This window comes from Macaca mulatta, chromosome 6 (genome assembly GCF_049350105.2).
Source record: "Macaca mulatta isolate MMU2019108-1 chromosome 6, T2T-MMU8v2.0, whole genome shotgun sequence".
Lineage (NCBI taxonomy): Eukaryota > Metazoa > Chordata > Mammalia > Primates > Cercopithecidae > Macaca > Macaca mulatta.
In genome coordinates, this window is record NC_133411.1 from 143593035 (window position 1) to 143609485 (window position 16451).

At 41.6% G+C, this 16451-nt stretch overlaps 1 protein-coding gene across 3 annotated transcripts in view; it reads left to right on the forward strand.

Annotated features, from left to right (window-relative positions):
* SEC24A (SEC24 homolog A, COPII coat complex component) overlaps positions 1 to 16451 on the forward strand; it is an 80243-nt gene that overhangs the window by 21675 nt on the left and 42117 nt on the right. For all 3 annotated transcript variants that reach the window (XM_001109620.4, XM_078005193.1, XM_015140944.3), the window contains 6 exons: positions 2630 to 2790; positions 3060 to 3232; positions 4658 to 4760; positions 8277 to 8403; positions 11006 to 11115; positions 15443 to 15555. In XM_001109620.4, coding sequence (XP_001109620.2) covers positions 2630 to 2790; positions 3060 to 3232; positions 4658 to 4760; positions 8277 to 8403; positions 11006 to 11115; positions 15443 to 15555 — 787 coding nt within the window. The remainder of the gene's footprint in view (positions 1 to 2629; positions 2791 to 3059; positions 3233 to 4657; positions 4761 to 8276; positions 8404 to 11005; positions 11116 to 15442; positions 15556 to 16451) is intronic.

The window sequence follows — 16451 nt, forward strand, 5'->3', positions numbered from 1 at the left end:
ATCGGGCTCTACTATTTAACATTTTTTATTTCTATGCATTAGATTTTTTTGTTAAGTTTTTCTTCTTGTCAGGATTGGGATCATGGATTTATTATTAGTATGTTTTGACTATAGAGTACTTTTAGGATTTTTTTTCTGTCACCCAGGCTCAAGTGCAGTAGCACCGTTATAGCTCACTGCAGCCTCAAACTCCTGGGCTCGTGTGATCTTCTACCTCACCCTCCTGGAGTAGCAGTGACTACAAGCATATGGTACCATGCCAGGCTAGTTTTTTATTTTTGTAGAGATGGGGGGCTGGGTCTCGATATATTGCCTGGGCTGGTCTCAAACCCTTGACTTGAAGAGATTCCTCCTGCCTTGGTTCCCCAATTTGCTGGGATTACAGACATGAACCACCTCACACGGCCCATTTAGGAATTTTTTTTTTTTTTTTTTTTCCTGAGATGGATTCTTGCTCTGTCACCCAGGTTGGAGTGCAGTCGTGTGATCCCGGCTCACTGCAACCTCCAACTCCCTGATTCAATCGATTCTTCTGCCTCAGCCACCCAAGTAGCTGGGATTACAGGCACGTGCCACCACGCCCAGCTAATTTTTGCATTTTTATTTTTATTTTTATTTTTATTTATTTATTTATTTTTTTTGAGACGGAGTCTGGCTCTGTCGCCCGGGCTGGAGTGCAGTGGCCGGATCTCAGCTCACTGCAAGCTCCGCCCCCCGGGTTTACGCCATTCTCCTGCCTCAGCCTCCCGAGTAGCTGGGACTACAGGCGCCCGCCGCCTCGCCCGGCTAGTTTTTTGTATTTTTTAGTAGAGACGGGGTTTCACCGTGTTCGCCAGGATGGTCTCGATCTCCTGACCTAGTGATCCGCCCGTCTCGGCCTCCCAAAGTGCTGGGATTACAGGCTTGAGCCACCGCGCCCGGCCAATTTTTGCATTTTTAGTAGAGATGGGGTTTAACCATGTTGGCCAGGATAGTCTTGATCTCCTGACCTTGGCCTCAATCCACCTACCTTGGCCTCCCAAAGTGCTGGGATTACAGGTGTGAGCCACCTCACCCTGCTAGGATTTTTTTTTTTTTTTTTTTGGGACGGAGTCTCGCTCTGTCGCCCAGGCTGGAGTGCAATGGTGTGATCTTGGCTCAGTGCAAGCTCTGCCTCCCGATTCACACCATTCTCCTGCCTCAGCCTCCCGAGTAGTTGGGACTACAGGCTTCCACCACCAAGCCCGGCTAATTGTTTGTGTTTTTAGTAGAGACGGGGTTTCTCCATGTTGGCCAGGATGGTCTCGGTCTCCTGACCTCATGATCCTCCCACCTCAGCCTCCCAAAGTACTGGAATTACAGGCGTGAGCCACCACGCCCAGCTGCTAGGATGTTTTAATTAAAGTTGTTTTAAATTAAAATTTTAGTCTGAATACAAAACTTAGTACATGATATGAAAGTAAATTAACTATTCTTTTGTTTTGTTGGGTTTTTTTTGTGTGTGTGTGACAGAGTTTCCCTCTGTTGTCCAGGCTGGAGTGCGGTGGGCACAATCTCAGCTCATCTCCGCCTCCTGGATTCAAGCAGTTCTACCACCTCAGCCTCCCAAGTAGCTGGTACTACAGGCGCATGCCACCACATACCCGGGTAATTTTTGTATTTTTTGGTAGTGATAGGATTTCACTATGTTGGCCAGGCTGGTCTCGAACTCCTGACCTCAAGTGATACGCCCACCTCAACCTCCCAAAGTGCTGGGATTACAGGCATTAGCCACCACACCCAGCCGATATGAAAGTAAATTAACTGTGCAAACTAGTTTTTGTGTCTACTACTATAGTATAAAATATTAACTGGTATAAATCTATTAAGAAGATTTTTGGCCAGGCACAGTGGCTCATGCCTGTAATCGCAGCACTTTGGGAGGCCAAGACAGGCGGATCACCTGAGGTCAAGGAGTTTGCGACCAGTCTGACCAATATAGTAAAACCCATCTCTACTAAAAATACAAAAATTAGCTGGTGTGGTGGCACGCCCTGTAGTCCCAGCTACTCGGGAGGCTGAAGCAGGAGAATCACTTGAACCCAGGAGAGGGAAGTTGCAGTGAGCTGAGGTTGTGTCACTGGATTCCAGCCTGGGCGACACAGTGAGACTCCATCTCGAAAAATAAAATAGTAAATAAAATAAAATAGATTTTAATCATTGCTATTACTTTGTTACTGGTGTTTGTCTTATTTTACAAAGTTGATAAATGAAAGTATTAAATTATCCAAAGAATTTTGGAGTTATAATACCTATACTTTATTAGATTTATGTGTTGATTTAAAGCATTCTGGGCCAGGCGTGGTGGCTTATACCTGTAATCCTAGCCTGGACAACATAGTGAAGTCCCGTCTCTACAAAACATACAAAAACATTAGCCAGGCATGGTGGCACACACCAGTCGTTTCAGCTATTTTGGAGGCTGACACAGGAGGATCACTTGAGTCTAGGAGGTTAAGGCTGCAGTGAGGTGTGATTGTGCCACTGCACTGTAGCCTGGGCGATAGTGAGACCCTTTTTCAAAAAAAAAAGTTGTTTTTTTTTTTTTTTAAATAAATGAATCAAGTATTCTGGAGTATAAAATAGAACTTAAAAGTTACCTTGTTTCTAGCAACACCACAGCTTACTAACAAGAATCCCAAAATGAGCCGAAGTGTTGGATATTCATATCCCTCCTTACCGCCTGGTTATCAGAACACAACACCACCTGGTGCAACTGGAGTGCCACCCTCTTCCTTGAATTACCCAAGTGGGCCACAAGCCTTTACTCAGGTAAACTTTTTGGGATTTTCTTTAACCTATTTCTCCATTTGGTTTAAACTGTATACACATGAAGAAAGTTTTAGGTAGATATATTATACATTTTTATAACCAATTCGAATAATAATGGATATTTCATAAAGCCTTTGTCTTTATACATCTTTCCAGAACCAAAAGATTGGCCAAGAGATCTAGATTGCACTTTTGTTATTTACAGAGAAATTAACCACTTCCCTACACACTTAATAAAAGTTACTTACTTTGAAATTATATATCTGTAGACTCCCTTAGGTGCTAATCATTTAACCACAAGCATGAGTGGATTAAGTCTACGTCCAGAGGGTCTAAGAGTTGTCAATCTTCTTCAAGAAAGAAACATGCTTCCGTCAACACCTTTGAAGCCTCCAGTTCCAAATTTACATGAAGACATCCAGAAACTCAACTGTAACCCAGAGTAAGGCTTCAGATGTGACATTGTGCATATCCGAAAAGTTTTCTAGCTTATTACGGGGGCACATCAGGTGTTATGAATAAGCTGTACAAATTATTAATTTATGAAAGTTCTGGATACAGAAGATAGAACTCTTTTTTTGTTTGTTTTTTTGAGACAGTCTCGCTCTGCCGCCTGGGCTGGAGTGCAGTGGCGCAATGTCTGCTCACTGCAAGCTCCGCCCCCAGGGTTCATGCCATTCTCCTGCCTCGGCCTCCCGAGAAGCTGGGACTACAGGAGCCCGCCAACACACCCAGCTAGTTTTTTTGTATTTTTAGTAGAGACGAGGTTTCACCATGTTCGCCTGAATGGTCTCGATCTCCTGACCTCGTGAGCTGCCTGCCTCGGCCTCCCAAAGTGCTGGGATTACAGGCGTGAGCCACTGCACCCGGCCAGAACTCTTTTTTATTTATTTATTTATTTTTTTTGAGAGGGAGTCTCACTCTGTCGCCCAGGCTGGAGTGCAATGGCCTGATCTCGGCTCACTGCAAGCTCCACCTCCCGGGTTCACGCCGTTCTCCTGCCTCAGCCTCCCAAGTAGCTGGGACTACAGGCGCCCACCACCACACCCAGCTAATTTTTTGTGTTTTTAGTAGAGACGGGGTTTCACCATGTTAGCCAGGATGGTCTCGATCTCCTGACCTCGTGATCCACCCGCCTTGGCCTCCTAAAGTACTGCGATTACAGGCATGAGCCACCGCGCCGGCCCAGAACTGTTTTACTTGTTTACTTAATAGAGATTTGAAAAGTCCTACCTCAAGAAATAGAGATGTAACTCCTGAACTGATTTTTTTCTTATCGGCTCTAATGAGATTATGATACTCATTTTCATTATGGTGGTTACATTCTTTCTTCAAAATCCAAAGCACAGGGATTTGATTCTACATAATCCTTTATTTGATGTCATTTAAAATTAATTTCATAACAAACATAATACCTTTTCTTCCTGAAAACTTACCATAAGCTTAAATGTGTGTGATCAATAATTTCTGATAAATTAAATTTGGTACCTTTACATTGTATTTAGAATCTTCAGCAAAACTGAACTTTTAAATAAACTTTGCAATTTGGGCCATCACCTAAGTTTAATTTAATTCCAGTGTCAACTAGGCTTACAAAACAAAAAATAAGTCATTTGATAGTTTAGACTGTTTTACACACAAGCCAAGAAGAGACTATATTTTAGTTATATAATATAATCATCCACTGTATTTCTGCATAGGACTTAGATTTAAATATTTAAATAGGATAAAATTTTAGAGAATCTATTGAAATATTTCATCTGTAATCTGATCCAGTATTAAAATGTATACCTTTTAAAATTTTGTGGTTGTTTTGTTCAAAAATAATCATAGCAGCAACTGATGCATACTCTTTACTTTGATATAGGTTATTTCGATGCACGCTGACTAGCATTCCTCAGACGCAGGCCTTATTGAATAAAGCCAAACTTCCTTTGGGGCTGCTGCTTCATCCTTTCAAAGACTTAGTGGTATGTTTCTTTTCTTTTCTTTTCTTTTCTTTTCTTTTTTTTTAGACGGAGTCTCCCTCTGTCACCCAGGCTGGAGTACAGTGATGCAATCTTGGCTCACTGCAACCTCTGCCCTCCATGTTCAAGTGATTTTCCAGCCTCAGCCTCCCTAGTAACTGGGATTACAGGTGCCTGCCACCGCGCCTGCGTAATTTTTGTATTTTTAGTAGAGACAGGGTTTCATCATGCTGGTCAGACTGGTCTCGAACACCTGACCTCGTGATCCACCCACCTTGGCCTCCCAAAGTGCTGGGATTACAGGCATGAGCCACCGTGCCTGGCTCTTTTTTTTTTTTTTTCTGAGATGGGGTCTCACTGTCGCCCAGGCTAGTGTGCAGTGGTGAGATCTCAGCTCACTGCAACCTACACCTCCCAGGTTCTGGTGATTCTCTTGCCTCAGCTTCCTAAGTAACTGGCATTATAGGCACCTGCCACCACCCCCAGCTAATTTTTGTATTTTTAGTAGAGATGGTGTTTCACCATGTTGGCCAGACTGGTCTCAAACTGACCTCAAGTGATCTGCCCACCTCCCAAAGTGCTGGGATTTATAGGCGTGAGCCACTGCACCCAGCCTCTTTAGTGAAAGTAAATGTCTTTTGTGAAAAATATCTTGGTGGTGAAAATTTTCTGCATTGATGCAAGAATTACATATAGAATTGGTTTGATCTATCTTTAGGAAGTCGATGATTGACAGATTACTTACAATTCAACCAAAAATTTTATTACTAAACACTTTCAAATACTAGATAAAGTAAGTATATTGCTGGAAAATTCAAAAAGTGCTGAATAGAATAGAGGTACTGAGAGAAACTAAATAAATGAATCATACTATTTTAATAGGTCGTGAATTATTTACCCATTAAAGTACTTTACCCGAGTCTCCCCCATTCTGCTTTCCTTGGAGTAAAATTTGTTATTTTAAAAAGTAGTTTTAAGCTAGAGATGGTGGCTCATGGCCTGTAATCCCAGCACTTTTGGAGGCCAAGGTGGGAGAATTGCTTGGGTCCAGGAGTTCAAGACCAGCCTAGTCCTGGTTACTCGGGAGGTTAGGGTGGGAGGATCACTTGAGCCTGGGAGGTTGAGGCTGCAGTGAGACATGATTGTACTACTGTACTTCAGCCTGGGTGACAGAGTGAGACCCTGTATCCAAAAAAAAAAGTTATTTCAAAAGAGAAAAGAAGCTGATCTATCTTTGTCCTAAAGCTCTGTGGCCACATACTCTTGAGGATTGCTGACTTTCCCACAAGACACCTTCTTTTGGTGACAGGATTTTTTTGGTGGTGATAGAATTTTATTGCCTGCATTGATTTTTTTTTTTTTTTTTTTTTAAAGAAGCAGAGTGTTAACTATGTTGCCCAGGATTGGGTATGCGATTCTTCTCTTTAAAAAAAATAGATAAAGGCCAGGTGCAGTGGCTCACACCTGTAATCCCAGCATTTTGGGAGGCTGAGGCAGGCAGATCACCTGATTTCAGGAGTTCAAGACCAGCCTGGCCAACGTGGTAAAACTCATCTCTACCAGAAATAGAAAATTTAGCCGAGCATGATGACGCACATCTATAATTCCAGCTACTGGGGAGGCTGAGGCAAGGGAATTGCTTGAACCTGGGAGGTGGGAGGTGGAGGTTGCAGTGAGCCAAGATCCCACACTGCACTCCAACCTGGGCGATAGAGTGAGACTGTCTCAAAAAAAAAAAAAAAAAAGATAAAGATACATATAAATAAATAAAACCTTTTTTTAAAGATGAGATGCTATGTCACTTTGTTGTCCAAGGCACTAGCTCTCAGTTAAGTTGATCAGTATAAGCAAAAACATTTCTTTCACCTGTCTTAGGATTTCTGGTAAATCAAAACAAATCTCCCCACATCTGATAGTCTTACAAAGACCCTTCCCATGTATTTACTGTCATTTATTTATTTATTTATTAGAGCCCGGGTCTCTCGTTGTCACCCAGGTTAGAGTGCAGTTTCATGATCATAGCTCACTGCAGCCTTGAACTCTTGGGCTCAAGCAGTCCTCCTGCCTCAGCCTCCAGACAGAGTAAGTGGTACTGTAGGCACTGGCCACTATACCCAGCTAAGACTTTAGAACTTTTAGTATGTAGGATAAACTTTAGGAGCGTAATTCCAATGTTTAATTGATTATTTAAATTAACCTCACCTTACTTCATTACAGTTGAGAACTAAGTAAGCTTCTTAATGTAACATCAACAAACTTTGTAATAGTTTCATGGGTCATATATTTTAGAATGTTGATTTTTTTTTCTTTGCCATTCATGCCAAAAGTACATTGTAAATTTACCATCTTGATTTTATTTTTTTAACTTATTATTTATTTAAAAACTTTTTTTTTTAAATTTTTTGGTAGAGATGGGCTGTTGCTGTGTTGCTCAGGTTGGTCTCTAGCTCCTGGCCTCAAGTGATCCTCCTGCTTTGGCCTTCCAAAGCACTGGGATATTTTTATTTTTTTCCAAGATGGAGTCTTGCTCTGTTGTCCAGGCTGGAGTGCAGTGGTGCGATCTTGGCTCACTGCAACCTCTGCCTCCCGGGGTTGAAGCAATTCTCCTGCCTGAGCCTCCCGAGTGGCTGGGATTATAGACACCCATCACAACACCCAGCTAATTTTTGTATTTTTAGTAGAGACGAGGTTTCACCACGTTGGTCAGGCTGATCTTGGACTCCTGACCTCATGTTCCACCCACCTTGACCTCCCAAAGTGCTGGGATTACAGGCATGAGCCACCATGCCCGGCCTATTTTTATTTTTAAAATAGAGAGAGGGTCTAACTTTCTTGCCCAGGTTGGTCTCAAACTCCTGGCCTCAAGTTATCCTCCTGCTTCAGCCTCCCACCAGAGTGCTGGGATTTTAGACATAGGTGTTAGCCACTGTGCCTGTCCTGCTATTTCGGTTTTGCAATGTGAGTGTTCCATGAGAAAAAAAATACTTTTTAAATTTTTATTTTATTTTATTTTTTGAGACTGGGTCTTGCTCCATTGCCCATGCTGGAGTGCAGTGGCTCAATCATGGCTCACTGCAGCCTTGACCTCCCAGGCTCAAGTGATCCTCCCACTTCAACCCAACTCACCACACTGGGCTAATTTTTTATATCTTTTGAGAGGGTCACATTTCACTATGTTGCCCAGGCTGGTCTCAAACTCCTGGCCTTAAGCAGTCCTTCCACCTTGGCTCCCAAAGTGCTCAAATTACACATGTGAGCCACTGTGCTCAGCCAATAATTTTTTTTTTTAAGACAACTTTTAATGAGAATGGTCTTGGAGCAAAATCGTAGGGTTTAAAAGTAATACATTTCAACTACATGGTTTTTGTGTATGGCAGTTTAGATACATCTTGTACTCTAGGTTTTCTCTAAAATGATAATATCCCAACAGTTATTTAGACAGGATGGATTCATGCTTATATTTTCAACATGATGATTATTGCCTTTAATCTGTTTAAATTTAATTCTTTTTTTTTTCAGCAATTGCCTGTGGTTACCTCCAGTACAATTGTGAGATGCCGTTCATGCAGGACATATATCAATCCTTTTGTCAGCTTTCTTGATCAAAGGAGATGGAAGTGTAACTTATGTTATCGAGTCAATGATGGTATGGGATGCTTTTTTGAAACATTTAAACATTTCTACTTGCATTGTAGGGAAATCAGATGATACAAATGTGCAGTTAAAAAAAAAAAGAAAACTTTTATTTACCTGTAGTCAATCCTTCCACTCAGAAAACTACAGGTAACTTTTTTCTATGCATTTATATTTATAAATAAATTTAATTATTTACTTTTTAGGCAAAAAATAATGATAGTATTATATAGATATCCCATTTTTACATTGTATTGGGTATATAATAAGTGATATATTTCATGGTATTACTTAAGCCAGTAATTTAAGAAACATTTTTATGTAGAAATTGTCACATGCCTTTTCTCTAGGGTGAAAGAAAATAAGTCCACACAATAGCTGCCCAATTCATTCACTGCTGAATGAAGGGAGGTGGGCAGTGCTGGAAGATTAGTTAATGTAGTTTTCTCAGTAATTGAGGAGGAGATTTCTCTCTAACTATGTCGCAGTTTTTATTTGAGGAATGTAATGTAATCAATAGGGTTCTGTTCAGATTAGAGAAGGAAATGGGTATGCCAGTATCCAGTGTCTGTTTGGAAGATTTGAGAAATAGAGGAATATAAGAGTTTTGTTTTTGTTTTGTTTTTGTTTTTGAGATGGAGTCTCACTCTGTCACCCAGGTTGGAGTGCAGTGGCGCGATCTTGGCTCACTGCAACTTCCGCCTCCCAGGTTCAAGTGGTTTTCCTGCCTCAGCCTCCTGAGTAGCTGGAATTACAGGCATCCACCCCCACGCTCGGCTAATTTTTATATTTTTAGTAGGGGCGGAGTTTCACCATGTCAGCCAGGCTGGTCTATAACTCCTGACCTCAAGTGATCTGCCCGCCTCAGCCTCCCAAAGTGCTGGGATTATAGGCATGAGCAACCACACTCAGCCAATAGTTTGTTTTTGTTTGTTTTTGAGACGGAGTTTCACTCTGTCACCAGCCTGGAGTGTAGTGACACTCCTCCTCCGGTGTATTCTCAGCCTCCTGAGAATACACCGGCCCTGGCCAGGAGTTTTTTAAAGCCAGTTTTATTGGCTGGGCACGGTGGCTCACGCCTCTAATCCCAGCACTTTGGGAGGCTGAGGCAGGTGGATCACCTGAGGTCAGGAGTTCGAGACCAGCATGGCCAACACGGTGAAACCCCATCTTTACTAAAAATACAACAATTAGCTGGGTGTGATGGCGGGCACCTATAATTCCAGCTGCTTGGGAGGCTGAGGCAAGAGAATCGCTTGAACCCAGGAAGCAGAGATTTCAGTGAGCCGAGATCATGCCATTGCACTCCAACCTGGGCAACAGAGCGAGACTCCATCTCAAAAACAAACCAAACAGAGCCAGATGCAGTGGCTCACACCTGTAATCCCAGCACTTTGGGAGGCTGAGGTGGGTGGATCGCCTAAGGTCAGGAGTTTGAGACCAGGCTGGCCAATGTAGTGAAACCCCATCTCTACTAAAAATATTAAAAAATTAGCTGGGTGTGGTGGTAGGCGCCTGTAATCCCAGCTACTTGGGAGGCTGAGGCAGGAGAATTGCTTGAACCCGGGAGGCAGAGGTTGCAGTGAACTGAGATTGCACCATTGCACTCCAGCCTAGGCAACAAGAACAAAATTCCGTCTCAAACAAACAAACGAGCAAAACTCTATCTCAAATGAACAAACAAAACAAAACAAAAAAACAGTTTTATTGTTTGTGTGTGTGTGTGTTTTTCAGTATAGAAAAGTAAGGATAAGCTAAGAACTTTCTTTTGCACTATGATAATTCAGAAAATGGACATGTAGTATTTAGTTACCTTTAAAATCTTTATGTGTATGTGCTTTAATATACAAAATGAAATTGTAATAAAAACTGGAGCCCCTTTCATATGCAAACCAGGCTATTTCATGAACTATAGCTTACCCTTTAGAGTGCATAGGGATTTGAATTTCTGAACAATTAGTAGGAAGACAGATACAATGATAATTTAGAAAATACTCTTTAACCACTAGTGTATTATAAGTGGTAAGTATGATGTTAGGTTAAGTGATGTTCCATAAAGGTCTCATTAATTAATGAAACTCACTAAACCTTATGACCTTGACCTCTGGAATTGTCTTACCATAGCTTCTAGTGCCAGCCAGTTTCTGTATATTTCATATGTGAAATGTTAATATCCTGTATAATTGTGAAATTTAAGCAATAGGCCGGGTGTGGTGGCTCACGTCTGTAATCCCAGCGCTTTGGGAGGCTGAGGTGGGTGGATCACCTGAGGTTGGGAGTTTGAGACCAGCCTGACCAACATGGAGAAACCCCATCTCTACTAAAAATACAAAAAATTAGCCGGGCATGGCAGCGCATGCCTGTAATCCTAGCTACTCGGGAGGCTAAGGCAAGAGAATCACTTGAACTTGGGAGGTGGAGGTTGCAGTGAGCCAAGATCACGCCACTGCACTCCAGCCTGGGCAACAGAGTGAAACTCCGTCTCAAAAAAAAAACAAGAAAGTAATTGGCATTTAATGAGTTTTTATCATCTTTTCAAGCAATAAAGTGGCCAAATGCAAAATATATTAAATTCTTTCAGTTTTTTCAATGTGTGTATTGTTAACTTTATATAGTTCCTGAAGAATTCTTGTACAACCCTTTGACCAGAGTTTATGGAGAACCTCACAGAAGACCAGAAGTTCAAAATGCTACTATTGAGTTTATGGCTCCTTCAGAATACATGGTAAGCTTCCATTTTTTAAATACAACATGCCCATTTTTTATTACCAGATTTTAAGTAAAACAATATAGCATCCTTTAACAAAATTTTATTCTATTCTATTCTATTCTATTCTATTCTATTCTATTCTATTCTATTCTATTTTGAGACAGAGTTTCACTCCCGTTGCCCATGCTGGAGTGCAGTGGCGGGATCACAGCTCACTGCAGCCTTGACCTCCCGTGCTCAAGTGGTCCTCCCACCTCAGCCTCCTAAGTAGCTGGGTCTATAGGCATGCACCACCACACCTGGCTTATTTTTAGTAGAGACAGAGTTTTGCTATGTTGCCCAGGCTGGTCTTGAATTCCTGGGCTCGAGTAATCTGCCCACCTTGGCCTCCCAAAGTGCTGGGATTACAGATGTGAGCCACTGTGCCCAGCCAAAATTTTATGTTTTTAGATGTGTAAAAGTGTAATACTTGTTTATTACTAAAGTAATTAATATATAAGGGTATATTTGAAAGGTAAAAGTTTATGTAAAGTCCCACTTAAGTGTCTTATGTGACATTCAGAAATTTCCAATATAATATTGGGCTCATATTTACTTTTTTTCTTTTTGAGATGGAGTCTCACTGTGTCACCCAGGCTGGAGTGCAGTGCTGTGATCTCGGCTCACTGCAACCTCCGCCTCCTGGGTTCAAGCAATTCTTCTGCCTCAGCCTCCTGAGTAGCTGGGATTATAGGCATGAGCCACCGCACCTGGCTAATTTTTGAATTTTTAGTAGAGACAGGGTTTCTCCATGTTGGTCAGGCTGGTCTTGAACTCCTGACCTTGTGATCTGCCCACCTTGGCCTCCCAAAGTGCTGGGATTACAGGTATGAGCCACTGCGCCCGGCAGGTTCATATTTACTTATAAGTTACAGTCAGTTTTTTTTTTACCTATTGCTTCATTTTTCCTTCATATAAATTTTTTTTCTATTAGAAACAATTCTGTGATGAATGTCCTCTTGCAAATATTGTTCTTTTCTACACCCGTGAGAATATCTGAGGTCTTGTGTTTTAAAACTAATAACTATGCCTAATGTTTTTGTTGTTTAATGTTTATTTCTTTTACAGAGGAGGGTCTCACTTTGTTGCTGAAGCTAAAGTGCAGTGGCACTATCATAACTCACTGTAGCCTCAACTTCATGGGCTCAAGCAATTCTCCTGCCTCAGCCTCCCAAGTAGCTGGGACTACAGGCATGTACCACCATGCCCTGCTAATTTTTTAAAGACTTTTAGAGACAAAGTCTCACTATGTTGCTTAGGCTGGTCGTGAATGCCTAATGTTTAATTAACACTTTACGTTTTATAAAGCACTTACACTTTTGATCATCACAGACAATATTCTGAAGCAAGCTAGAAAAATGCTGTTAATCCTCTTTTACAGATATGAGAACAGACTTAGGTTAAGTGACTTGCCAAATTTCATTTAGTAGTAGAACTAGCATAATAATTTAGGCCTTTTGATTTGGTTACTCTTTCACCATGCCATAATTGTCTCTTGGGAAAAGGGAAAGACGATAAGTCTCATATTTTAATACTTTTAATATTTTATTGTATTTTGGCTGGGCACAGTGCCTCCTGCCTGTAATCCCAGCACTTTGGGATGCCAAGCCAGGCAGATCATGAGGTCAGGAGTTTGAGACCACCTGGCCAACATGATAAAACTGCATTTCTACTAAAAATACAAAAATTAGCCAGGCCTGGTGGCAAGTGCCTGTAATCCCAGCTACTCGGGAGGCTTAGGTAGGAAAAACACTTGAAACCGGAAGGCAGAGGTTGCAGTGAGCCAAGGTTGCACCACTGCACCCCAACCTGGGCAAAAGAGCAAAACTCCATCTCAAAAAAAAAAAAAAAGGAAATTAATATATTTTTGTGTCTTTATCTGGGTACCTGGGTCCATTTTTGTGTAAACTTATGAGGAACCAGTCTCTTCACCACAGAAAAGCTTCAATATAGAAAACATTTTGTTGGCCAGGCGCGGTGGCTCACACCTGTAAATCCCAGCACTTTGGGAGGCCGAGGCGGCTGCTCGCTGGAGGTCAGGAGTTCGACACCAGCCTGACCAACATGGTGAAACCCTGTCTCTACTAAAAGTACAAAAATTAGCCAGACATGGTGACATATGCCTGTAATCCCAGCTATTCGGGAGGCTCAGGCGGGATAATCGCTTGAACAAGGCAGGCAGAGGTTGCAGTGAGCCGAGATCGCGCCCCTGCACTCCAGCCTGGGCAACAATGCGAGACTCCGTCTCAAAAAAAAAATAAAAGAAAACATTTTGTTGCACTTAAGTGGTTGGTAATAGCCATCCACAGAGTAGGTGTTCTTTTATTGGATTAAAACAACAAAAAAAAAGAAGCACTTGTTCTTTTAAATTTACCTTCCTGGTTTCCCTTTATCACCCATGCTTTGCAAAAATTGCTTCCTTTAAATTTAGAAACTTTCCTATAGCAGAAGGTTTTTGCTCCTTTCTGTCTTATCTCTTGAGGGACAGGTTGTGTGGATTTGGCAAGTGATTCATACAAAAATATATAAAAGTACAGTTGACTCTGTATCCATGGGTTCTGCATCTGTGGATTCAACTACCCACAGATCGAAAATGTTCAGAAAAACACGGTAAAAAATATTATAGGACAGACATGTTGGCTCACACCTATAATACCAGCACTTTGGGAAGCCAAGGCAGGAGGATTGCTTGAAGCCAACAGTTCGAGACCAGCCTGGGCAACATAGCGAGACCCAAATCTCTGCAAAAAATTTCAGGAATTGTGGTGTGTGCTTGTAGTCCCTGGTACTTGGGAGGCTGAGGTGGAAGGATCGCTTGAGCCCCGGAGTTCAAGGCTGCAGTGAGCTATGATTGCGTTGCATCACTGCACTCCAGCCTGAGTGACAAAGCAACACCTTCTCTCTTAAAAAAAAAAAAACAACTAATTTTAATATACAGCATAGCAACTATTTACATAGCATTTGTGTTGTATTTGGTATTACTTTAAAAATCTAGAGATGATTTAAAGTATACAGAAGGATGTGCATAGGTTATATGCAAATAATATACCATTGTGTGTAAGTGAATTAAGCATTCTTAGATTTTGGTATTCGAGGTGGGAGATCATAGAACTAATCTCTTGTGGATACCAAGGGAAGATTGTATACTACATACCCAGTTCTGATTGTGGCTATCTGATGTTTTTACTGACTTGAGAACAAATCTTTGGATTTGGAAGTTTAAAATACAGTCTTGGCCGGGTGCGGTGTGGCTCATGCCTGTAATCCCAGCACTTTGGGAGGCCAAGGCAGGCGGATCACCTGAGGTCAGGAGTTCAAGACCAGCCTGGGCAAAATGATGAAACCCTGTCTCTACTAAAAAAAATACAAAAATTAGCCGGGCATGGCAACGTGTGCCTGTAATCGCAGCTATTCAGGAGGCTGAGGCAAGAATCTCTTGAACCCAGGAGGCAGAGGTTGCAGTGAGCCGAGATCTCACCACTGCCCTCAGCCTGGGGGACAGGGCAAGACCCCACCTCAAAAGCAAACAAAAAAAATTAGTCTTACATTTTTATGAGATTTGACTGTAATTTGTTGGTTAAATAACCAGCTGAAGCTAACTTGTAACTTTCAGAGCTATAATTTCCCTAAATTGTGAAATTCAACACATATTGAAAAATCAATAAAACATAAATATTCAGGTTACCAAATCATTATAAACTAAACACTTTTGTTAGTATAATCCAAGCCAAGAAATTGAACCTTGCTAATACTCCCAGAATCCCTTCTCTTTTTTTTTTGAGATGGAGTCTCTGTCGCCCAGGCTAGAGTGCAGTGGCATAATCTTGGCTCACCACAGCCTCCATCTCCCAGGTTCAAGCGATCTTCCTGCCTCAGCCTCCCAAGTAACTGGGACTACAGGCGCCCACCACCACATCCAGCTAATTTTTGTATTTTTAGTAGAGATGGGGGTTTCGCCATGTTGGTCAGGCTGATCTTGAACTCCTGACCTCAGGTGATCTGTCTGCCTTGGCCTTCCAAAGTGCTGGGATTATAGGTGTGAGCCACCACACCTGGCCACAAGCCCTTCTGATTACGTCTCTTCCCCTTCCTGTCCTAGAGAAAACACTCTTCTGAATTATCGCAATCACAGAGTCATTTTTAAGTATACATCTATAAACAATATAGTATAGCTTTGTATGTTTATTAGAATCTCTACTCAATTTGTAAATGCTTTTTAAATTGTTTTGCTGTATGTGTACCCAGCAAATAAGTTTAAACTTAATCCTGTTAAATGTACTTAACAAGATCTTTTTTTCTTCAGTTACGACCACCTCAGCCTCCAGTGTATCTCTTTGTATTTGATGTGTCTCACAATGCAGTCGAAACTGGATACTTGAATTCAGTTTGCCAGAGTTTGTTAGACAATCTGGATTTGTAAGTTTCTCAATTCAGCTTAAATATGAAACTAATAGTATTTTCTAAATGAATAAGTAATTTTTTTGAAATTTAAAAAAAAGTTGTATAATTATGTTCTAAAACTCCACCTAAATCAGTTGTTAATTTAGGCCTCACTTTCTCTTAGAAACATTATTTTTAAACCTGTAGTTGGTAGGAAGAATAATGTAATGAACTTCCAGGCACCGGTCACCGAGATTCATCATCTTCAACATTCTGCTCTTCTTGCTTCATCTCATCCTTCCCCTTTCATGCATATACCTTTTCCCACCTTGAGTATTTTAAGGCAAATTTCAGCCAGCATACTGTTTAACCTATACATACTTCAAGATTAACTTTTATACCTAACTATAATACTAAAGCATCAAGCAAAATTTGCAGTAATTCCACATATGATCTAATACCCAGTTTATTTTTTGTTCCTGGTTGTCTCAAAAATGCCTTTTTTTTTTTTTTTTGGGACGGAGTCTCGCTCTGTCGCCCAGGCTGGGGCGCAGTGGCCGAATCTCAGCTCACTGCAAGCTCCGCCTCCTGGGTTTACGCCATTCTCCCGCCTCAGCCTCCCGAGTAGCTGGGACTACAGGCGCCTGCCACCTTACCCGGCTAGTTTTTTGTATTTTTTAGTAGAGACGGGGTTTCACCATGTTAGCCAGGATGGTCTCGATCTCCTGACCTAGTGATCCACCCGTCTCGGCCTCCCAAAGTGCTGGGATTACAGGCTTGAGCCACCGCGCCCGGCCAAAAAATGCCTTTTTACTGTCAGTTTATTGGAGTAAGAATTTAAACAGTATACACATATTGCATTTGGTTATCAAGTGTCTTAAGTCTCTTAAAATAACTATTTCCAGTGGTTTTTAGAGACCTAGTGTAACCCA